The following is a 25,998-nucleotide window of genomic DNA, read 5'->3' as shown; positions in this document are numbered from 1 at the left end:
AGATTCAAGTGCACACTAAACATGAAAAGAATAAATTCTCAAATGGCTGAGCACCCAAAATGCAGTTACATTGATAAAGGAAGAGCACACCAGCATACCATCTCTGAGTAGGGTCGTATATTGAAGGGGAAAACAGTAGCAGCAAGTGTACACAGGAAGTCTGGGCTGTGCCACATAGGTGCCAGATCTGTGATGTTGTGATAGAGATAACGGAAAAACTGCATGAGAGTGATGGGATATTCTCTCAGCCAGGAACCCTCCTCTTCTGACTGCCAAGGCTGCAGGGTAGATAAAGACAAATATTATAATCTATGTCAGCTCCTGCTTTGAGCTTAGTTTTAAGGGTCTGTGTCCAAGGCAATAATATGAAAACATTTAATCTTAACCTATTCCCTTTGATTTCTTATCAACACTGTGATAAATGCAACAATCACCAATCACAACAGTGGCTCCTGGGATACATGTTTGTGAGGCAGCCTGATTAAAGACTCACCAGGTTAAGCATGCTGCGCAGCATGGCCAGAAGCAGGAAAGCTGTTTCGGTGCACATATTGTGAAGGGAGCCCACCACTGTAGCACTGGAGGCTGGGACGCCAAATATAAACGTCCAGATAGAGTCCAGGTCAAACTGAGATTAGAAGATGGGTAAAACTGTTTAATATTAATTATTCAAAATGTACAACACAAAATGTATTAAATGGAGTTTATTTCTTATTAAATACTAATAAAATAATATAAATTGTATCTGATGTTTTTGATTACAATTGATAAAATAGAAAATCCATAGTTTTTCAATATTGTTCATTAAAAAATATAAACTATATACAAAAACAACAAGCAGGCGTAACAGAACAATGCTAAGAGAAGAAAGAGTCACAAGTGCACATCATTTACATAAAGCATGCATGACAATCTATTGCAATGTATTGTTTTTTTGAACACTTAGAGGCCATTCACACATTGCGTTTTGTGCGTGCTAGTTAGTTAATTCCAATGGAGGCGCATGGCTTGTGCTTTATAGTTGTTGAAAACATCTCAACTTTTTAGAATGCGCGGGTTTCGTCATGAGACTTCATACTGTTTACGAAATATACACATTTTAGTAATAAACGCAAAATCATTACCTCAGACAAATGAAATGACCTACACATTGGAATTTACTCCACAAACAAAAGTAGTTTAAGAGCTAGTTTGTATAATTGATATTGATACTGTATTTTGTTTTTGTTTTTTGTTTTTCTGTTAACTTCTATTCATTGGATACCCCAGTTTCAAGAGACCGCAGGGGAGGGGGTTGGGGGGGAGGGGGTTGGGGGTATTTGAATTGATATATTTGAATTGATATATTAATTGATAAGTAGTATAAGAGCTGCAGCAATGGTTTGTTAGTTTGTCATGCTCTCAGAGAACAGTTAATGGTTGCTTAACAACGACAGATGCGAGTACGAGTGCAAAGCTATATAAACAGCCCCTTATGCAGAGTTCAGACTGCATGATTTTAGCCTCAATTTTGACTCGCTGACAGCTTTTGAGAAATCACTGACAAATGCCTAAAATCACAGGTAAATAGATGCTCGTGTACGGAAGTAACAATCACACAATTTGAACTATCAAAGACGCCATCTGAGAGAATCGCCGGTGAGTTGCCGATGCCTATGAGATATTTGGCATGCTAAATATCTGGAGCTGTCGGCGATTCAAATCATGCTGTGTGACATGAGTTTTGACTGAAAATAACATCAGTGATCGCCTACAGCCAATGAGAGAGCAGCATTCACTAGCGTGGATACCTGCGGGCCAGCGAAGGTTGGGGGAGAATTTAAAAGCGCTCATTTTCAGTTTATTTGGACCCAAGAAATGGAGGAAAAACTAGTGGAAATTTGGCAGGTGCACCCGTGTCGGTTTGACATGTCATGTGGACAATATAACAACCGGGTCAAAAAAAAAAAGCTGAGAAGAAATTGCTAATTCCATTCAAACCCAGGTGAGCAAATATGTACATTTTCTACCCCATTAAAAGCTTCTTTCTCGTTATGTAGTTAATAACAAAAGATATACTACATGTTTTTGGTTGTGAGACGTAGTTTGGACGAAGTTGTCGGCGATTCTTCCTATTGTAAAGTCATGCAGTGTGAAACCCCCTGTCGCCGAGCCATCTAGCAGTGTAAACAAAGCAGCAACAAAACGCTAGCCCAGATCATGCAGTCTGAACTCGGCATTAGTCAACTTAAAAAAATCATCTGATTCAAAATCATAATAGAATTTGTACAGGGCTCGAAATTAACTTTTTTGCTTGGTAGCACTTGTGCTTCTTACTTAGAAAATTTAGGAGCACCAGCCAAAATTTTGTCGCACCCACCAATTACGAGCACTGTTACTAAATGTTTTCTATTAATAAATTCATTGCATTTGAAATCAACACCAATCAAAACTAACAAACAAGCAAAAAATATGTGCATAAGCCCACCGGCCCTCCAGGCACTGCTTGATATGAATGAATCTTAGTTAACGATAATAACTGTGATGTGTTGTCACCGGAGGTGTCTGATATTGCACAGATGTTATTGACATATAACTAATTATTTGCATACATCATCTTAATGGCAATACAGGTCTTTTCATGATCTGCAATATTAGTTTAATCTTAGTGAATGCAAGCCCTTTTGCGATGATGTATGTGATGTTACATTTTACATACTGCTGCCACTAACACAGCTGACAGCTTCCTGACAATTAAATGAAGGATTAAACAGAATCTCTTGCACTTAAATTGTGTAGATGTGGCGAAAGCAGTTACTTGCAAACTCCTTCACACAGACTCTATGGTGAATGCTTTAGGTCATGAATCTTATAAGCAAACTGATTACATTAAGAATATGAACTCATTTGTACAACAGAATAAAAAAAAAGACTTTTCAATTGAAAATTATATAAAAATACACTCCATTTCTGATAATAATAATGATGAAAAAGAATAAAAATGGAAAAAAATGGACAAATAAAAGAATTTGAGTAGTGGTTTTAGACACACACGCACACACACACAAACAGAGAAGACAATACAATTGATTAGTAGGGAAAAAGGCTTTGCATACTGACATGTACCTGCAGACTCTCAGGCAGCTCTGTGATTGGCTGCTGGAAGAAGAGAGCCATGAGCATGAAGTAGATCTCTGGGACGTTGGTGTGTTTAGGCAGCAGAGTTTGCAATACAGGAAATCCTGAGAAATGACAGGCATCTCGGTTGATTTCACGCAATGTCGACCGTCCTCCAGCGTTGCGGCCCACATTAAAACCTAAAAGATGATACAGTTATTATTGCCATTATTATACAATTTACAGTTATCATTCTTACTACCAAACATCATTGTTCTGTGTGGTCTCTGAACATCTAAAAGAGCATGTAAATCTAATCAAATGTGTTAATACAAGTTTCTTTCTCACCCAGTACTGTGCCGATCTTATTAGTGAGCACAGAGTCGGTGTGATCCAGCCATCCTCCTCCAGACAGGCCCTCTTTGAACCGGCTGAGGATGGTCTGGTTACTCAGCAAGACCACCAGGATCAAGAGAGCTGCAGTCACAGTGCTGGAGTGAATGTGTTCTTCCATAAACATCAGCAACCAATCAAAACCCAAGGTGCGCACAAGCTCATCGCATGCCCTATGGGAGGAAGCAGAATGGAAAATTTGACTCCATTACTGTGTTTTCAGGAATATAAGAGGGACATGGGGGAATTTGTCTAAAGCATTTTCCATAAGCTGCTAGTTTCAGCTTCACTTGATATGTATTTACTACAGAGTGATGTTTAAAATAACGGTTGTTTATAGTGAATGGCAGCATAACTTTTGTTCTTTGTTCCTTTTTCTGTTCTTGATAATATTAATAATAATATTTATTACATATGGTAAAGCGTGAAACGGACATTTATGATATATTTATCATGGCCACTTCACAAAACAGTGAATAATTATTTATTATTTAAACATTTAGAGTGCCTTTTAAAAATATTCCGATTGTTGCACTGGCAGTGGTAGTTCATCACAGCACCTTGCCTATAGACTTAATAGGATCTTTATTTCAAACATTAACATTTTCATCTTAATCTGGCCAATGACATGCATGAGATATTGATGCTCTATTTATAGGCCTATTGTTTGCAGCTCACGCCAATATCATAATAATACCATATACTGAATTAATTGCAACAAAACTTGACACTGTCATTTGATGCCTAATTATCAAATATAATGTATTAGTTGTTATGTTTAATATATAAAATATGCAAATGCAACTAACACACCTTTATGTGAATAATAAACTTAAAAAATGTTTTTTCATGTAGTTTTTTCAGCAATCCAGTTTTTACACCTTATAGTCAGATCCGAAAAATATGTTAATATAATGTAAAAACCTACAGTTGTGCAATTAAACATATATCCATTGTATAAACACAATGAATTCCTAAGTGCACACAAAAGGTGACACATAACCAGTCCAATGCCATGCGTATCCAATCTTACGCACTTAGGTAACAATGTTACAGTTGCTGTAAAATGCAGCAAAGCTCTCTGAAGTCTAATAATCCATGTATGATTTGATAAAGAGCATCACTCACTGTGCATTAACCGTGCTCTTCTCTTTGCAGCTGAAGAGCTGCTTGAGCAGGATGTCCAGGAGTCTGTTCCGCAGGAGAATCAGGTTGGATGACAGGAGGCCTCCGAACTCCTCGTCAGCTCCTGAAAACACCCAGAAAGACCAGTGAGGCTACCGAAATGATACTGAAACCCTCATTTTTAAGCTTCTGGCATCTTATAACTAGCCCTAGATGAAATCCCCTAACTGTTCAGTGGTGATTTCTCTGTGAAAAACTGCAGTAGTTATTTACATGGTTCAACCATCAAATTAGGCAAAACATTCCAGAAAAAGTGCGTTATTTGTAGTCTGCATCTTTTAAAAGTGCAGGTGCAGAAAAAAAGCAAGATCTGCTTAAAACTGACAATGCTTTGATTATTATGGGTCTGATTTGATAAAAGGGTGATGTGAAACATTGCTGTGTTTGTGCTAAAATGCTTAGCTGATACTTGCAAGCTTAAAAAGAAGACTGACCTCTGTCGATCTTCTCCTCATTTGTGTTCTCCATAATAACAAATTTCTCGCAGACAGCAAATGTTGGCAATGTTGAAGAGATGAACTGCCCAAATCTTTAACAGGGAAAAAAAATTTCATTCATCACAAATCAAAGAAAAAAAATCTGATATTATTTTCTGATATTATTTTGCAAACCATCATATTAAGGAAAATTAATTGAATTATTCTAATTATCTAAATAATTTTCAAATAAATGCATAAAAATATAAAAGTAAAAATGACTGTTGTCGGCGTAATAGCCTAGTGGTTAGCTCGCCGACATATGGTGCAGTAGCACGTCAGAGTGTCCCGAGTTCGAATCCCGGCTCGAGGACATTTCCCTACCCTACCCCCCTCTCTCTCTCCCCAACTTCGCTTCCTGTCTCAATGCTGTCATATCTAATAAAGGCCATAAAACAAATCTTAAAAAAAAGAATAAAAAAGGACTGTAAATGCTTTTTTTACCTTAACGATTCACATTTTATAAAATTATAAGCTCCACAATGCAGCTTTAAGGCATTTTAGTCAAAATATACAGTGCTCAGCATAATGGAGTACACCTAAAAAAATTTTATACATCCCTCAGTGATTATAGGTCATATATTTTGGTGCATTTAAACAAAACAGATTTATTAAACAGATATATTTATTAAAATAATATTTTATTCACTGAACATCTTTAAAAATAGAACGATAATACATTTAAATTTACGGAAAATTGCAAAAAAAAATTACAAACTGCAAAATTTCAACAAAATCTTTTTTTTTTTGTTTCTCTCGATTTTTGTTATTTTTTAAAATCGTATTTCACATTTTTCCTAACATATACATTTCAGCTACTAATTTTTAGACCATTATCGTAAATTATTTTGTTAGATAAGCTTCCAACTTGGCTTTAGTACTCATTATTCTAACGTATATGCACAAATATAAAGTTTTAACGCATATTATAGAAAAAAATTAATTTAAATTTGTGATTTGTGAGGGGTGTTCTTACATATGCTGAGCACTTTATATAAAATAATATATTTTTTAATTGTTTAGTTTTTGTGATTCACCAGCTGAATAAGAAACTATAGTAGTGGTTCAAAAATGTTTCTCAAAATTGTACTAAAACAAGAATGAGTGTTTTTGATGAAAGGTTTTGATCCACTTCAAATGTTGACTACTGTATCTCCCTTCCCGTATTTTAGTTCCCAAATTTTATACCTTTTAAAAAAATAATGTTTGGGATTTTTCCCATTTTTAACAGTAATTATAAACTTTAAACATGTGAGCACTGTATATTCTGCAGAATCTAAAATGGCCCAAAATCAGAGATATTTAATATAAAAAGTTACTTCTGACACACATCTTCAATAGTATGCGAATAAGACAGCACACACTCAAAAAGGGCACATATGTTTATGTTGTTTACCTGAGCAGGTCATATGTGTTGGGGAAGCCCTGCAGCAGGAGACTGAGGACGTTTCCGATGGCATTAATGGTGGGCTGAGAAAGAGACTGATCCCTCAGAGTCAGCAGCAGTTTGGGGATCAGCTGGAACTCACGCAATAGTTTGGCATTCTTGGCAGCTTCACTACAAACAAACATTTAAGCACTGCATTAATATCTGTTCTGTTTATTTTTAACTAACTGCATCTTGAACTCATTCTGCACCTCTAAAGTTTAGGATTATTGTTTACACTAAATCACTATTCACACAAAAGGCAGTGAATACAACGTTATTGTATTGAATGAATTAGCCAAAAATGAAAACTTGTGGTTTATTTGTTCACCACAAAACTATCAATGTGAGCTTACTAAATCAATTTGGTTAGTTTGGATTTTAGGTGTAATTTAATATAGTTTTCATAACAGCTCTTGGTATGAACTTAAAACATACATATCAGTTCTCTCCCATCTGCCCTTCAATATGAAGCACTTCGATTGAAAGTAGAGGTCATATAACCATGTCATGCATATGTTGTTCTACACCTATCAAATCATTATAATGCTAATGCTTAATGAGCACTAGAACACTTCTACAGAATATGGCTAAGCTCAAAGAAAGTACCATTACATTGCAAAAAGGTTTCAATCGATTGGCCTGAAACAAAGATCCAATAAGGAGTGCTGGGAGTACAGATGGATTACCTGGATTCAGTCAGAAGTTCAGTGAAGTGCTCAAAGAGAGAAAGGTGCAGTTCATAGGGAGCATGAAGCCAAACCTGAAGAAGCAACAAAATGTTCTTTTTTTATGTTAAGGAATAATATAATTTACACAAATTGGCCTCTAAAACTAGCTTAGGAAGTAGTCTACACAAAACAAAGACAAAAACAGCTGGATTTTTTTATATTACAGAAATGATCAAAGCAAGTGGTTGAAAGTTTTCTACATGGTCACTGATCATTTATAATGTACCCAACAAACAACAAAGCTGCATAGTTCCATTACATCTGACTAGAATACATAGGCCCAATTTCAATTTACCCCTTAGCCCTGAGGTGTCCCAATTCTCTTTAGCTTAAAGGCATAGGGCTAAGGGGAAGGGCCAGATAGCCCTTGAAACTGAGATATTTCAGGACCACACTCAAAACCAAGGGATACGAAAATTTACCAGAATACACCATCTACAATGGCAGCATGGCTGCACACGGAAGTAAGGAGATGCAGAAATTAGTATTTTTTGTCATTATTATGAATTTTTACAACAAACAAGCATTTGTTTTAATGCATTCATAACCGCATTCATGTTTTACCATCATGCTTAAAAAAACCGCTAAAATAAAAAACGCTAAATTTTGCTGTCTATAATTCCTAATAATAACTCCTGTACAGCAGTCCCACAACATACCTTCACTTCTGACACTCCAATACCCTCTCAAAAAGTCTGGTGACCGGGAATGACCTTGTGTCTGGTATAATATTAATGTTGTTGTCTTGTGTTTACATAGATGATTATGGCCAGGGTGTAAATGCACAGTTCAGTTACTCGCTTATTTCCAAATTATATCGTTATGTTACATGATATCGTTGCCTTCAGTGATTTTATGAAGATAAATACCCAAAAAAACGTAACTGGAATAACTACAGCAGTCGCCATCGCGTCGATCCCATATGAAGAGATCGCGACAACATATGATGACGTGTGCAGGTGCTGTAGTGGTGCCGCATTTCTTAGGGTTAAATTTTGAATCCCTTCCCCTTCACACTATGTTTCAAGGGCCAAGGGGTAGGGGTACAAAAATAAAATTGGGATTGGGCCATACTGTGATCAAAAGTGTGAGCATGATTATCTTTAAATAATTTTTCTGTAAAAGTTTCTTATAAATACCTTTTGCAGAAATATTTTACAATAATTAATATTTAGCCATAGAATTATGTTTTTTGATTCATATATATTGGGCTAAATAATCCTTTTATGATTTATAAATATATGTGAACATTTTATTATTCACATACTTATTATATTTATTAAAAATATATTTACATGACCGTTTTCTCTGTTGAACACAACACATTGTGAATATTCTGAAAAATGTTGGAAATCAGCAGCCATTAACATTCATAAAAGAAATTATAAATAAAAAAATACTCAATGGCTGCTGCAAAATATCTTTTGTGTTCAACAGAAGAAACTCAAATTCAATTGTAACTAACTAGTGAAGGGTGATAACATGTTTAGGTGAACGGTCCTTTTAAAAGTCACAATAAACCTTAAGTGAAACTGAAGAACAAACTGATTTGTTATAATTTACAACTAAATCAGGCCAAAGCAAAGCTTCTGAGTTCAACACGGACACTGTCTCTATAATTTAACACAGTAAATCAGCTTGTAATCAGCTTTACAAAATGATATATAAATAGTTCGTTGGCACAAACATTCACATCAATATTATCAGATGCTTTCTTAACTTCTGTTTTCTCACCGCTATCTTTTTTGTTGTTGAGAGGAAAGTGTACAGCACATATACACAATACTTAATCCTTGGTTGTTCAATAATATTATACAGCAGCAAACATTTTTCTGACTTTTTTAACCCTCAAGTAAAAAAACAAAAAAACAAATAATGAACTTCATGCTCCAAGTTTATTATTCCCACCTCAAAATCGCACAGCAGGTCCTGAAAGGCTGTGGAGTTTGGGATGATGGAGGTCTCGTGGCCACTATCAACAGTTCCAACCAAAGAGAAGGTCAAGTGCAGGATATGGCTATTCAACAGAGGCCGTTTCTTCTTCAGCAACATGGCCAACAGCTACAACAGAAGATTTTACAGGCACATGAACTAAAGCTGACAGGCCAAAAAACAACAACAACAGAAGGTCTAAACTAATGAATGATAGTCTATATTTTGGTTAGCCCACTCATTTCAGGATTCATGGAGGAGTTCAATATAAACAAGGCTGCACTCTGCCATTCGTTTTCCTTACACAGTGACAACACAATCAACATTAGCGGCATGAAACATTGCATTCTCTCTACAGAGCCCAATAAAGCACATCGGAATTAAACAATGCACCATCTGTTATGCTCAAACCAGCACATCCCAGCATGCCCCACCCTGATGAATCCCCACTTATCACATCAGCTGGCTGTCACCGGTCACAGCAGCACAGTATCACTGTTATCATTTCATTTGCCACCTCATTGGCTTATAACATCCTACGGCTACAGCTGCGAAGAACAGAGGACATCCTGGGTTCAAAGTTCACCAAGTAATTGTCTTTGCAGCCCACCTGGTAGCCTTTGATACGCTCCATCTCCTTGCTAGCAAGTGGGTTGCTCTTGACAACACACACTAATGCTTTTACAGCAGCATAGAGACCCTCCACGTCTGATGCCATGGCAACCAGGCCCAGAATGGCAGCTGCTCCTCCGATGTACTGGAGGTTGGTGGCAACTGGTTTGGTTACAAAGGCCCGCACACCTACATGGAAAAAGATTGCAGTTATAAATAGGTGAAGACTGAGAGAGAGGGCTGGAGCAGTTTCTCTTTTATTTTCTTCATCCATTTATTTATTGTTTTATTGTCCAAGAACAAACTTCACATATGTCCACTGTCCTAATGAAAATGTACTCACCCAGGTAACCAATGACTGCAGCTCCAACAGTCCTGGCTGATCCGTTAAGATGGCCTACTGCATTATGAACAAGCTTGACTGGTGTGGCACTTTCATGAGAGGAAACTCCCAGCTGAAACAGGATGAAAACATCACTCTGAGTAGCCTTTAAATATATGACCAAAATAAGTCTCATCCCTATTGAACACTTGTTGCAAAAGTTGTTTTTTAAAACTTTAAAAATTCATTGCAGTTTTCCAAAAAACACACAAATATTTAGACTTTATTTTTGATCAAATAAATGAAGTTTTTAAAAGCAGGAGACCTTTTTCAAAATCATTACAAATATTTCACTGAATCCAATGTTAGAAAAGTAATGTAGATATTAGGGCATTACCATTTGGTAGTTTAATTTTAATTAGGAAGTCTCATCTATTATTTATTTAGATTAATTTTATTTAGAAAACATTTTGAAAATGAATGCAAAAATCAACTGAAACATTTTGTATTACTTAAATCAATGTTTTATTATTAATATTAGGCCCGTCATGATTATTAAATAACCACCTAATTGTGGCTATTTAATCTAACAGGTTGTTTCAGACTTCTGCAATTGCTGCAATTCCTTTGATAGCCATAAGGGGCACCCTTCCAAATAGGGCTGCATAATTCTGGCTAAAATGAGAAACATAATTTTTATTTTTTTATTGCATAAAATCAAGATTATGACTTTCTCATGATTCTGTAGATGTAAAATAAAGGTTAATATGAATAGGTTATTATTCTTATTTCTCAAACATATGGTAAAACAACAATAATAATATTAGGCCTATGAGTAGATCTTCTGTTGGATATAATGCTAAATTTTGTAAAGACTTTGAATAGAGGACTTTAAATATGTCCTGGTCATTAATTCACAGTAAAGTGATGACATTAGAATACAACTATTCATAATTCTGAAGCTGAATTATTGTGTTTGAGACATTTGCTTGTCATTTGTCATTGACAACATTATTAGACCATTTTATTCACTGCTAAGATGAGACATTTGTCATTATCAGATTCCCTAGAGGCTAAAGTAGTTATACTGAGACAGTAAACATTTATTTTCATGCACAGCACTTTGTGTTCACTATGAAAGAAAAAAACATATCAAATGCTTGTCGTAATCATAACTCCAAAATGCGATATGATCATTTAAATGATGTGCGCGTTTACAGTTTCACTTTCACTGCCGAGTGCGACTCATGTCAGGGCTGCCGTCACTTTGAGAAAAAACACACACATGCAAATCATACTTACCGCGCAGCTCTTAATGATCGCTTTGTGCAACAATCTGAACGTTATTTACAACTTTAATAGCTATTATTCACAGCTTATGCAAGTTCTGTTCTAAAGTAGACATCATTGGCGAGCATGCGCATGTGTCAGCTCATGTGTGATTTCGCACCCGCAAATACATCATTACATTAAGATAGAAATGACATTTTTGGGTGAATCATACCTTATAAATACAGTATGTGACACTTTAAACACCATTTGGAGGTGTGAGGACTTGTGCGACCGTCTTTACGCTTCTCTCCTGAACTTAGGCCCAAATTAGACTAATACGTTTTAGTTTTAAAACGCATAAGTTTTGCTTTAGTTACGCCATCTGTCCACAGTACATCGGGGTTTTCGAGCGCCGAAAACGGAGAATTTGGAAACGCTGAAGAGGCCATTTTTTATTTTAAAACGCTGTTGCTCCATCTCACTGTGGATGTGGGAAAACGGAGATGTCTGAAAACGGAGGTGTGGCTGCAGACATTCGCCTAATTGGGCCTTTTTCCTCAATATTATATAGCCTACACACAGTTCAGTCTTGCATCCTCTCCTTGTAAGTTCAGACTTCGCAAGTTTGATATGGAAAACAAACTCCCGAGGACACGTCGGGTAAACCTTCAAAGGGAACAGTGTACTCTATAACCTCATTCACATCCCCCTGCAGGCTACGTTGTTTCACTTTCTCAACAATAAAATGAAAACGTACTGCCTATTTTAATTTTGATATTAGCAACTTAACAGACACCAAAAATGTTGAGGCGTCGTGTAGCTGCATATTTATATGACCGTCATCTTCACTGTATGAATATTTATAACAAAACGGAGCCATTACATTACTGCCTCCTTTTATTTTCATTAAAAATAGGAACATACCCTCTCTTTTGCTGAATATCAGTTTAATAATCAATAATGGCCATTATAAAAGTGTAACGTTCAATAAGTTTATATTATAGGAAATAAAGGCAAGCAATCAGTTAATATGCTGAATCAGTGTCCGCGGTTACATTAATTAATATATTAACCTAACTTATCTTTGCGCTCAACCAAAACACATTACCTGGGACCAAGTAATAGATTCAAAAGACCAAAGTCGGAGAAAATGTCGTTAGATGTAGACAACAAGATGAATTAAATATCACGTTTAACAAATATAGTGAGATTAGATCCCGCGGTAGATCCTTGATGAACAGTCTGACACGCACAGCTCTTATATGGGTTGATGTGCTCAAAGCACGCTGCAGTGCATGCCAGAGTGTATGTGTGGTCACGTGATGTGCGTTTACAGCAGTGTAGTATGGACGGAGAGCTGTTCGGAAATGCTAGGCGAAACGCTAGTGTGGGCGCAGATCGTTTTCATTCTAAAATGCAGTTTTAAAACTAAAACGTATTAGTGTAAACGGGGCCTTAAATATAATTGGCTGAATTGTATTGTATATGCAATCTTTTTTTGATAAATGATGCAGCCCTACTTCCAAATACGCTTGCATTTTAATTTCATTTTCAAATTTACGGTACTGAGACTGTATAAACACTGAGACTGTTATTTAACTTTGTACAGCATTTCTCCACTAATAAGTAGTTAAAAATAACCGCTGTTGTGGTTGATTGGGCCCCCTAATAGTAACATAATGGCGTGGGACCTTAGTATCGTCCTGATCGTCCTACCAGTGCCCCTGCATCCGGGTATTTAAAATCATCTTGACTTTTAGTGAATATGTTCACATTAATTTACACATCAGTCACGCTGACGTTTTTGACTGTTTGGTGCCATCTAGTGACAAAAAAAAATGTAGATTAGCGTATGCTCCAGTCAGCCAATTTCATTTTTGTCAGCTTGCTTTTAATTATAGAATAATTAAATAAATAAAATATTAAACTATTACAGCTCAAAACAATGTTTTGTGTCTTGTTTTTTGTGGCAAGTAGCTGTGTAATAAGAGGGATAAAGTACATCAAGATGGTAGTTTTCGCAACAATAAAGCCCTTCAGTCTTCTACAACAGCCCTTTGCTTTGGGCTGTCGATAAGCCAGTCGGGCTTTATTCTAAGATAAAAACTGCCTGGATGCCTTATTATCATGCCTTATTTCATTTTATCATTCAAACCATAAAGAGCAAGAAAGAGGGGAATGCTACACACCTGTTTGGCAATGGCTTTGCTGTCCAGTTTGTTGTAGACTTTTCGTATCTTGGCCACAGTGAGAGCAGATACAGAGTGAGCAAAGAGACTAAAGGAGACTTTTTCCTCAGGGACCAGTCCAACAGGACAGGGTGGCACAGCTTCAGTTTTTGAGTCTTTACCTGCAGAAACAAGAAGAAATCCTGTCACTGTCAAAAGCCTCAAGCAACAAAAAACAGGAGCAAATGCCAGTCTCATAACATACATTTAATCAGTTCAACAGCCACTTATGTAAAATATGCCTCGACATTTCAACTCAGAAGACTTTACTTGAAGTGGTGTTCATAAGACTGTTGTGAAACATTTATAATCATGACATGACATGAATGTGAATGATATTTTATGCATGCTTATTGCATATAATAACAACTGTCTTTAAATGTCATTCGCTCAGTTATGACATTTTAAATGCAAAGACATGACATGAGAACTTGACGTAAATAAATATATCACAACCTAGTTTTTGTCTCTGTCATGACAACTTGATGACATCTATCAAGACAACAAAACTTGTCATAAATCATCATAAACATAACTGTCATTAAGCCATTATAAATATGTCATTTTATAATAGTGTCATTAATATTTTTTGGACCTCAACAGTACAGTGCTACAAGCTGAGTTTTTCATTAAAATATCGTTAAATATTAATGGAGCTCATAAAAATGATTTGACAGAGTAATGACACATTTTATGTCACATTTCCATGACAATTACAGTTTGTTCTACTGAAAAAGAAAAATATTTATGATACGATTTTAATGGTCTCATGTAATGACGTTATGTTCATAACCGATTTATGACGTAGATTTATGAAGTTATTTTATCTCGGTAATGTCAAGTTGTCATGACAAAGATTAAGACTGATCGAGATGTATTTGTATTTGTCAAGCTGCCATAACAAACAATGTCATCTTTGCATTTAAAATGACATAAAATTACACTTAATAACAGTTGTCATAAGCATGCATAAAATCTCATTCACATTCATGTCATGATAGTCATGATTATAAAAGTTTTAGGACAGTCTTATGAACACCCCATTGAGGTAAAGTGTTACTAAATCAAATAGCATATTATGAGTCCCTACTTTTTCCACCTCTGTGTGAAATGAAAGGTACTCACATGGCAGGTAAACAGCTTGGAAACTGCCTACATAATTGGGTCCCAGCTCATAAATGGCAGCCACACTGGCAGCAGGCAGCACCTCCTCCAGAAAGTGTGTGGGCCCCAGTCGCCAGACCAGAGTGGAGAGCTGGCGCTGGGCTGGTGGTGTGCCGATGTAGCTGTACACTGTGCTCACCACAGGTGGGTTTGCAGAGGCTGAGCCGCCCGGAGAATTGTGGACATAGTGCAGCTACAAAGACAAACACAATATAAAAATTAAAAAGGTGAGGGTGACCTTTTCATTTCACAGGGCAGGGCGTGACATTTTATATTATATCTTCTTTTTTTAGTGGTGAGGGTGAAACGAAATGAGTGAGTGAGTGATATAGTACAGGGATTCCCAAACTTTTCAGCCCGCGACCCCCAAAATAACAATGACAGTGACATAAAAAGTTTCATAAAACGAATTAGATTTTTGGAAATCACCAAGCGCCACCCTCCTCATTATAACGCGACTCTCCAAGGGGTCCCAACTACCACTTTGGGAACCACTGAAGTAGTATGTAGTCAAGTAAGAAGATTTTTATGCCAAAATAAATCGTCTTAACCCAGTTTACTGTTCATTGGCTACTATGTATAAAATATATGGGTTTATCTTAAACAGTGTCTGGACAAATCGTTCAAACACTTTGGACAGCGGCAAATTTCAAGAGTTTAAGGTGTGGCTACAGCAGCAGGAAGGTGGAGCCAGAGGGTGTTTAGTCAGTGTGGGACCTCCATGGCTGATGCACATTGCATGGGAAAAGAAATTGACATTTGGCAATACGAGAAGACTCGCAAATTCTGTAAAGAAGTTTTTATAAGGCAGAGGAAAGTTAAAAAGTAAAACTCAAAAACTCTTTACTGTCAAGATTAAGAGGCAATTACAAAGGTCATTTAAAATATGCTTAATGTTCTCTGCAAGATGATACTATAAGCGCAGATGCTACATACCCTACTTTACCTATAAACATTGGAATAGAATATATATATATATATATATATATATATATATATATATATATATATATACTGTATATATACACATACATACATATGCATATACACATTTTTAAAACAGAAACAGGTTTGTTTTTAACCCATTCACTTGTTTACTTTGGTTTCAAATACATCAGTTGTTTGGTTGAGCAATCCTTTATCTGCAGCTAGTTTTGTCGCATCCAGAATGTAAGTTATTGGGAATCTGGGCAAAACATGTATTAACTATTTAATATTTAATTTAATTAAAAGTTATGTAATTGGCAGAATGTGGGCAAAATCCGGCCTGCATATCATACATGTCTAGACCAAGGGCAAACAGTATACATAGAGTAGACCTTGATTACTTTTTTCAATAATTAGTTTGTCCACAAGGAACCAATTGCCCCAGACCAATAATTAACAGCTGAAATGGATAAATAAGTGAAAGAACTTGCTAATACCAAAACAATATCAGATTGTTTTAACATAAATGGGTGTGTTAGAAGGCCCTATATCTCTAACACTACCTGCATTCAAAATAAATGTAATTAAAGTGTAATTTTATTTATGTGTTACTAATATAGTCAAGTATAGTGTATTTGAATTATTAGAGGGATACGGCAATGTCATTTATTTTTGTACTTAGTATTCCCCATTGTGTAGACACACAAGCACAGTAACACTAGTAATTTTTTAACCCTGTGGAGAGATTTGTTTTTATCACAGTGAGGGGAACAGATTATTGTGTAGAGGTTGAGTTTAGGTATAGGGGTGGGGGATAGAATATAGTGAAAATAATAATAGTTAAGGATTAATATCGTAAAGTATAAAAATAATCATATCTATGGGAAGTCCACACAATTGTTTGTGTGTTTGTATGTGTGTGTGTGTCTGTGTACATAGTAGTTACCAACTAAGACTGACTGAATATTTTATGGAGACAATTCCCCACCCTCTTGGCCTACCTAAATGGTTCAAATTGATAATCTGACCCTCAGATGGAGCTAAAGTCCTTGTGTAGAACATTCAATTTAATGTAACAAGTTAATGCTTTACCTGCTTAGGAAGTGTTCACTTTGCATATAATTTGTCTGCGTTACAATGAGATAAAGAACAAATAATGTGGTTCTATTGTTTGACACAGGTTCCGATCAATGATTGCTTAACAGTAGTCTTGGTGTTTGAGCTGCAAAGCAGGTGGAAAACCTCATCACACTAATTTGAGCTACACTAAAGTAAAAACTGCCAGGTTAAAATCGTTAAAAGGTGATGAAAAAAACTGACATTTGTGCTAAAAAAAAATAACAATGGCACAGTAATTATCTCCGTAACTGGAGTCAAAACAAAGCAAAGGTGTCCACATCAGGAGCAGGACCACACCTTGACTGTGCTGACCATCTGGCCGTCGATATACAGGGTGGCCATACTGTTCTTCAGCATTCCCTTGCTCATAACCAACAGCAGGTGGTGCCACTGTCCCTCGGTGATGAGGTCAGCGCAGCGGAAACGAGCACAGCAGGGCAGGATCTCATAGAAGGAGGACTCCTCACTGAAGTCATCCACTGCGAGGAGACAGAGGAAATGATGTCACATCACCAACCACAGACAAAGAAAACTTTTCCTCTGCATTTCAGGGGGAACATCCTCTTAACGCAGCAATAAAATGGCATAACCGTCTACCATCAGTAGACAGTGGCATCACAGGCAACTTAAAATAAGCATACAAACTATACTGAATTATTTTTAAGCATTCACAAAAAAAAAAAACTATACAGCTAAAGACAGAATTATTAGCCCCCCTGTATATTTTGGCCCCAATTTCTGTTCAATGGAAAGAAGATTTTTTTTCAACACTTTTCTAAACATAATAGTTTTAATAACTCAATTATAGAAACTGATTTATTTTATCTTTGCTATGATAAATAATATTTGACTAGATATTTTTCAAGACACTAGTATTTAGCTTAAAGTGACATTTAACTAGGTTAATTAGGCATGTTTGGGTAATTAAGCAAATCATTATATAACAGTGGTTTGTTCTGTAGAATCTTCAGAGATTCTGAAAAAAATATTGCTTAAAGGGGCTAATAATTTTGACCCTAAAATGTTTTTTTTTTCTTAAATTAAAAGCTGTTTTTATTCCAGCCAAACTAAAACAAATAAGACTTTCTCCAGAAGAAAAAATATAGGAAATACTGTGAAAAATTCCTTGCTCTGTTAAACATCATTTGGGAAATATTTGAAAAAGGAAAATAAAATACACAGAAGGGCTAATAATATTAACTTTTAACTATATAAAACATGCATTTTGAACATTTGCTATTTTTTCCCACGCTCATTAAATCTGCAAAAAGCTAAGCAAATATTGAAACTTTTATCTCATTCAGAAATAAAGCGGTATTAAAATTTCGCTGAAATTAACATAACACAGGAAGTTCAGGATACACTTGCCATATGACTGAAGCAGCTCTTCTTTGGTGGACACGATGAGAGATCGGTCTTTAGCGGAGAGCACGATGGCCAGACACACGTAGTGCTGCTCAGACGAGGTTGCCCTCCGCACCACTGTGAGCAGACGCACCGGGTGACTCTGAGGCGGTGTGCTGAAGCGCTCAACACAGAACCATGTAGAGTAGCTCAGGCCAGAGGGAGGTGGGAAGAAACGCTCGCCTGGGGAGATGAAATGAACACATTCAATATTTGTAGTTATGTTTGACAAACTGTGATTGACAGATAACAGTTTTCCAGTGCTGCACGAAGAACAATGCTTACTGTTTAAAAACAAACGTTATATAAATGCAATTTTGTCAATTATATAGAACAGATAAATCCCTTTCTTTTTCTGATCCTAAACTGACGATAAAAATGTAGAAAGCAATGCATTTTTACCAGTACAATTTGCACATCTGTTTAAAGATTTAGAGGCAGTAATTGTTGTGTTTCTTATCCTCACCATGATATACTCCCTTTGTTTGAACATAAATACATTAAAAATAAAATATATATATAAAAAATATAAAATAAATATATTAAAAATCAACCGTTTTAATTTTTTATACATTTAAAAATATCTACATTTTTAGGAAAAACTGAATTTTTAGCATTCATTACTCCGGTTTTCAGAGTCACATGATTATGGTGCTCAAAAAGCACTTCTCGTGATTATGAAAACGTGTTGTGAAATATTTTTGTGGAACATTCCCACAAAATGGTCTATAGTGTATATATCACGATGGAATTATAATTAGCATTACTGTCAAATATAGTATAATGCATTTCTTTATTAAAAACATTATATAATAATATATAAATACTATAAATATTATAAAATATAATAATAAATTGTATATAAATAGTCACTTAAAGTGTTTGATCAGAATACTATTACGTATCATCATTGTAATATAATACAATGCATTATTTAAATATTATTTATTGAGCTTTGATAATATGAATTATTTGGCTGATGCTTGTATGACTTAAAATTTTAAATTGATATGCTTCACCTCCATTACGTGAGTTTGTGACACACAAGAATAATAATGGTCGAGCAACACGATCTATTACCAGAGGAGCCTAGTCTTCTCAGTTAAAGCCAGTCATTTTTGGGACACTTTTTCTATTGATTTAAGCGGTATTACAAAGTATTCAACATTTAAACACAAAGAGATGAGAAATGACTAAAAGCAAATCGAGTTTGTAGTCATGTGTAATTCTTTTCTTTAGCTTTTTATGTAATTCTTATTATATAATTTATCCTTTTGTTGTATGTAACTTTACTGTTATTGTATGTGTGCTAATGTGTTTTTTTATTTTAGGTTGCCTGGCAGAGGGCAACAGATGAAAACTAGCCCTGTGGCTAACTCTGGTTTATTTACAGTCTTACATTTGATTAATGAGCATTGTCCCTGTTAAATAAATAAAGATCAAATTTCAAACAATTCATTAGAAAACCATGCATTTCGGAAATCCTTGAATTAGATTTACCGTTATTACATTTTTTGTTTGTTTACTGTTATTTTTAACATTTATTTTTAATGTCAACAAATATTTGATTTATAGTTTTATAATGTGCTTTGAGTACCAACATAATCGCGTGATAAATCTCCTCGGACATTGCTTAATGATCTATTACATCAAGCTTGCATTCTTGAAAATTCAGCCTAAGCTACTTAGACACACTAAATCCACTTTGGCTGGTACCCTAAACCCAGGAAACCCCTGGAACGAGAGAGAGAGAGAGAGAGAGAGAGCAGCAATAATCCAGAAGGCTAGGGATCTAAACCAAACTCTCTGAGCAAAAAATGATGATGTCATCGACTAAAATAGGTCAGAGGATATGATGCAGGAGCCTATCTATAAATACTGAAATCATCCATTTACATTCAAGAGAGAGAGAGAAGATAAGGGAGGGGAAATAGGAAGGATGAACAAAAAGAGAGAGAGAGAGAGTAAAATAAAGAAAGACAGGAAGGCAGTGAGATGGAGATGCAGCGAGCCCTGAATCACCTCATTAATACTACATAGGCACTTGCACACCCACTCAGGGCTGCTGTGAGCCGGTGGCAATCGAACAGGAGCAACGCCACACAAACAATTTCTGTCAAGCTCCGTCAAGTTTGAGTGTGCTTCTTCTTTCCTCTAGACTCTGCTGTCTTTGCAAAAAAAAAATCAGTCACGGTTCTGTGCTCTTGCTGTCATAAGCCAACTTGCTTCTGAAATTCTGTCAAGCTGCTACACCCTCCTTCACCACCCCACATTTCAAAAATCTACTTATATCCATATCAAATATTTGAACATAGCCCATTGTATTAAATGCTTCTGATCAGCCAATGGTCTTTTTATAGCCAATACTAGTTTGAATAGCTAACTAGCACCATGTGATTCGTCATGTGACTACTGAAAATACTGGAATGGCCTTGGTGTACTTCTGTATCCATCTGAGGGTGTACTCACACTAGGCACGTTTACCTTGAACCCAGCCAGAGTGTGATTATCCCCGCTCGCCATTCCCCCCAGCAGTCCACTTTTCATCTTTACTTTCCAAGCCCAATCACGCTTCAAATGTTTAGAAGAAAACAGGTAGAGAAAGGCTCTCGCTCAGCACTACAAGTTATTTTGAGTCGTTTGGGACACAGTGACGCTCATAAATGTTTAAGTCATTGTGCTGCATGTTAGGGGGTTTGCTGAAGGTGGCAGCTGAAGTGCAGTGAGGAGTTCGCATCTTTGATAGACTATGACAGTTCCCGTTCATTGACAAGTAAGAATGAGTTATGAATCTATGAGGAACAGTCCCTTAAAGTTCCCAAGAAATCAAAACTAACCATATAATTTTGTAAGCTCACATTGCTAGTTTTGTGGAGAATAATTCATCTGTGCATGTCATTAAAAAAAAATAGTTTTCCCTTCTAATCTTTAATTGAAATCTGAACATGCACTTCCTGTTTGTTTTCAGTGAATTTATCAGATTGTGTGGTTTTGAGGTAATGGGCATGGCTAACATACTTAACCACTGCTGGTTCAACTGTCAATTTAGACAACAAACAGAAATGGTGAGCAGGAGGTGTCTGCGAGGTTGTAATAACACTTCTAAAAAACATTCCCCGATATTTCTAAACGAAATGCCTGCTTTACTACATCCATTCAGCCCATGGTTGAAAAAAAATAAGCCACGTCCACTGTTTGCTCATTAAAAATCGGTTTCTCTAGGAACTGCGGCACAATACAAAAAAAACAAAATGATCGCAGCTGTGGTGTGACGTTGCATCATTGGTTTTACACTCAGGTACACTTTGAACTCACACTACACGCGTACAGCACATGAGCCCATTGGAACCGTGCTCTGGCTCACATCTTCCAAACAAGACAGTTGTTAAACATACTGGTCTAGAACTAAACTGAATAAAATATTTGCTGATCTTGACCCAACTTGTCTTCGCTGCACAACCGAACCAGCCACACTGTTACATACTTTCTGGTCTTGTTTGAAACTATCTGATTTTGAGGACAATCTTCAGGTGTTTTTTCATTATCAATATGTTGAATTCATTACAGGCTGATAGTGTAGCATTTGCAACTTTACTGGCTAGATGACTTATCCTTATGAATTGGAAGTCAGCGGTTCCCCCCTTCTTATAAGCAATGGATTGTGTTTTTTCTTGCTCTTAGAATGAAAAAAATTCGGTTTGCAATAAAACAAAAGCCAGAACAGTTCCAGAAAGTCTGGAGCCATTTTTCAACAAATTTTTAAGGAGGCACCAATTTTTTATTTGTTTTTTTTTTCCTTTGTATAATTTTATATTATTTCATTTATTTTTTCTATTGTTTGTTTTATTATTTTTTCTGTTATCTTACGTGTGTATTTGTTTGTGTTTATATGTGATATTTGACCTTATTATTTATATACAAACTTAGTGTATAATTATGTTTTCTTGATCATTTCTGGTTTGGTGAATTGCATCAGTGCATGATTTTTATGCCATGTTTTATAATATGTATCAATATTATGTATATTTTATTTACAGTGTTATATTCTGTCTGACCTAAGATGAACCTAATAAAGCAAAAAATAAATAAATAAAATATGGCAGTAGTTCAATATAGGTCATAATACATGTAAAATATATGTATGTGTATGTATACTGTACATACGTCAACACTACTACACTAATACTTTTTTCTTATGTTACTATGAGTAAAATATAACAGTATAAAAGACATACAGGGATTTGGGGGTCAGATACTCTTGGGCATAATTTAGATAGCCTAGTGTATGTACACTCTTGAGTTTATGTGAAGCGAACCAGTTAAATGGTTAGTTCACCCAAAAATGAATTGGATCTCATTAATAAGTTAGACTCATGTTGCTCTAATCCCCCAAAACCTTTATTCATCTTTGGAAATCTTTGTTCGTCTTTGGAAGAAAATGTTGGGTCCTTTTTATTAAAATTGAGAGCCTCCATAGAGTGCAATGATCCAGAGATGTTCAAAGTCCAGGAAAGGAACCAAAACATTTCATGTGGCTTCAGTTGTTCAACTATAATCATATATAGAACACTTTTGTGTGGCAAATAAATAAACTGTAAAACAAATTTGTATGCCTATGTCATCGGGGTGTGGAGTTTACCCTTTAATGCAGAAATAGAAAATTTTTTGGAAGAACAAGAAAAAATATATAGAGCAGGATGAGAGGCAATCATTAATTATTCCAGAAATCTGTGATTTAAATCAGGGGTATCGCTAGCACTAATCATTCATGGTGCATTTCTCACTTTCTTTTTCTCTCTCCCGACACCCTGTGGCCAATTTCATCTACACCTCTAGTTGAGTGTAACATGAAATATTTAAAGTAGTCCTACTTGTCATTCAAAATTTGACTTCAATACACTACCATAGCTGCTTTTACATTCTTTAGTATTGCACAGAAAGTGTCTATAATACATGAACACTTCAAGTAAAAGATAAATGGTACTCCTTTCAGTTTTATGCAATTGAAATATACATTCATATTAACAATGATGCAGTTTATTTTTTAGTCAGATGCTTGTTTAAGATCCATTTGTTATTATTTGAATATGTAAATTTATATTGTATATAATGGAAAACCAATGCTTGCTTATCATCAGACGAATTGTGTAGTAATCCTTCACACTCCTGAAAGTGAGGTTAAAAGAACATGCTGACATGAATGATTATAAAAATCTAAACTACACTTGCAAAAGTTCTGCAATTAAATTTGCAGAAAACACACGAATGCTCCAAACATCACTTTAATTCCCTAGCTAGGGATGGCACAGATGTATTTAGAAAAGCACAAATATTTTAGAGGTGTAGTAGGTGATTGTCTTCAGAAACATTTGTTGTTGTGCTGGTTGAAAGTCTCTTCACATTCCAAATAACTGATTAAAGTAAATGATCTAAATGTATTTCTATGTATTTTTATATTCTGGGTAAGGCATAAGACTAAAAAATATTCAATTAAAATTTGTCGAGCCGACAATTCCATAATTCTGATAAGTAGTCTGTCAACATCAAGCAGTCTGTCAACCCGTTCACGCAGATCTGCCTGCCTGAGTTACTTTTTCACGCTGGAAAAAATGACACCATGTCTGAAGTATTTAATTTAGACAGGAAATGTTATGTTTAAAAATGGGCGACACAGTGGCGCAGTAGCTAGTGCTGTCGCCTCACAGCAAGAAGGTCACTGGTTCGAGCCTCGGCTGGGTCAGTTGGCGGTCAGTGATGGGTTGCAGCTGGAAGGGCATCCGCTGCATAAAACAAACGCTGGATAAGTTGGCGGTTCATTCCGCTGTGGCGACCCCAGATTAATAAAGGGACTAAGCCGAAAAGAAAATGAATGAATGAATGTTATGTTTAAAAACTATTTTAGTCACGCAACGCTTATGTAGATTTTGCTTTTTTATTAACAGGTTATACACACAGAAGTGTTGTTCTTAGTTTTACAGCATCAATAATGTAGATTTTTATTTAGTTTAACAACAAAACACCAGTAAACAGCACTATTACGCCTAGACTGCTTTACTGAGGTCAAGTTGGTTTTATATTCACATTGATTCATTTTAGGAAAATGACAGCCTGTGACGCGCTCCTGATATTGTTTACCATGCTCCTCTGAATATTTGGTCTGAAATAGCATTAAAGTATGGCTTAGTAATAAGTGTAATTCCTGCATGCCGCCGGCTCAACCACTAAGAATACAGTAGTTGCTTTAGGACAAAGCACGTGAACATCGATCCTTGCATGAAATATTTCACATTATGACAAGTTTTGCTTGCTACACAACTGAATATGTGCTAGAAATAATACAGTTTTTCATTCAGAATTGCAGTATTATAAAGTACTGTGAAGTTTTCTAACTGGCGAATGACATGATCTAGTGGGTCTCTGTCATCTTTAATGTGCGCGCTCGTGATTTCAGGAGGCGTGGCTTTGGACGGCAGGCGAAGGACTGTGTTTCAAAGATATTATGCTGAATGGTTAGTATTTTAGCAGATCACCTACTGCAGCGGTTCCCAACAGGGGGGTCCCGGCCCACAAGGGGGCCTCAGCAAGCTCTGTGGGGGGTCTTATCATATTTAAAAAAAATTTTTAGCAGTGAACAATTAGGAGAATGATCATGTTGCTTTAGTTCATTTTATCCCCTGGTTACCCCAAAAAATGGACAATTTGTAATTCATCCTCCACAAAAAAGATTGAGTCTCACTGATTCACCTTCAGCAGCTAATAGTAATGACCCAAAAATACTGGACTAAGGTGAGAAAGCTCCAAACATTTCGGGTTGCAGTGCTAGCAATACTGGAAACAAAAAATTCCGTAAATACTAAGATAGTTACCTGAACTATGGTTTTATTCCATTTTCTCTAAGCAAAGAGTCTCTAACCCAGCCACAGTGTATTATCTGCATCAAAGTTCTTGCTAACGTATGCATGAGGCGTCCAAATTAATACGATTTTTGTAGACGACTCATCCCCAATAGCGCGACAAGCCCATAGCAGTTTTTGACTTTAGAAAGGCAAAAGAATTGCTACACACACCCAAAATGAGATGAGGGATGTCAAAGCTACTGTAAAGAAACTTTATAAAATAATATAGGGACTAATATAGGGCCAAGTTAAAGGCCAAAGGCTTACGTTTTTCAGTTACAAATGACCTACTGATGTTTTGCTTTTATATTTCACATCAGGCTATTATTTGTGCATAAACATATTTAGATAAAGTAATAAACATACCGTTTGTTTGAAAACAACATTTTTGTCATCCTTACTGCAAACTTATATGAGTGATAATATCATCAAATGTTGAGGGGGGTCTTACAATATTTTTGGGGGATAAAGGGAGTCCCAAGCTAAAAAAGGTTGGGAACCACAGATCTACTGCACCTTTAATAACATTGGACAAGGTGTATAATAGTTGTATAATAAATCCACAAATTGTATGATATTCACAGGCTGAGCAAACAAACAAACAAAATAATACATACAATTAGCAAATAATAAAAAAATTGTATATATATATTTTTTCTTTTCAAATGATCTGTTTGTTATTTGAAATGGTTTCTACATGCTATTTTCACAAAAATTTCAGGGGATTTTGGTATGAAAATAATTCTGCTTTTATTCAGGCATCATGCACTAATCCTAATGATTTCAAATGCCAGAAACACTCAGAATTTAATTAC

The 25,998-nt window shown here is 35.8% G+C and overlaps 1 protein-coding gene across 1 annotated transcript in view; it reads right to left on the bottom strand.

The window, feature by feature from the left end:
* Window positions 1–25,998, bottom strand: part of LOC130228375 (WD repeat and FYVE domain-containing protein 3-like) — a 150,845-nt gene that overhangs the window by 40,026 nt on the left and 84,821 nt on the right. The window contains 15 exon segments of the mRNA XM_056456805.1: window positions 99–278; window positions 494–628; window positions 3,100–3,296; window positions 3,445–3,662; window positions 4,618–4,738; window positions 5,109–5,203; window positions 6,547–6,708; window positions 7,266–7,339; window positions 9,216–9,368; window positions 9,850–10,040; window positions 10,195–10,306; window positions 13,635–13,795; window positions 14,799–15,030; window positions 17,181–17,362; window positions 18,252–18,470. Of these exon segments, the coding sequence (XP_056312780.1) occupies window positions 99–278; window positions 494–628; window positions 3,100–3,296; window positions 3,445–3,662; window positions 4,618–4,738; window positions 5,109–5,203; window positions 6,547–6,708; window positions 7,266–7,339; window positions 9,216–9,368; window positions 9,850–10,040; window positions 10,195–10,306; window positions 13,635–13,795; window positions 14,799–15,030; window positions 17,181–17,362; window positions 18,252–18,470 (2,432 nt within the window).

Source organism: Danio aesculapii, chromosome 5 (genome assembly GCF_903798145.1).
Source record: "Danio aesculapii chromosome 5, fDanAes4.1, whole genome shotgun sequence".
NCBI lineage: Eukaryota > Metazoa > Chordata > Actinopteri > Cypriniformes > Danionidae > Danio > Danio aesculapii.
Note: the sequence above shows the minus strand (reverse complement) of the source record. Positions and strands in the feature narration are given on the sequence as shown.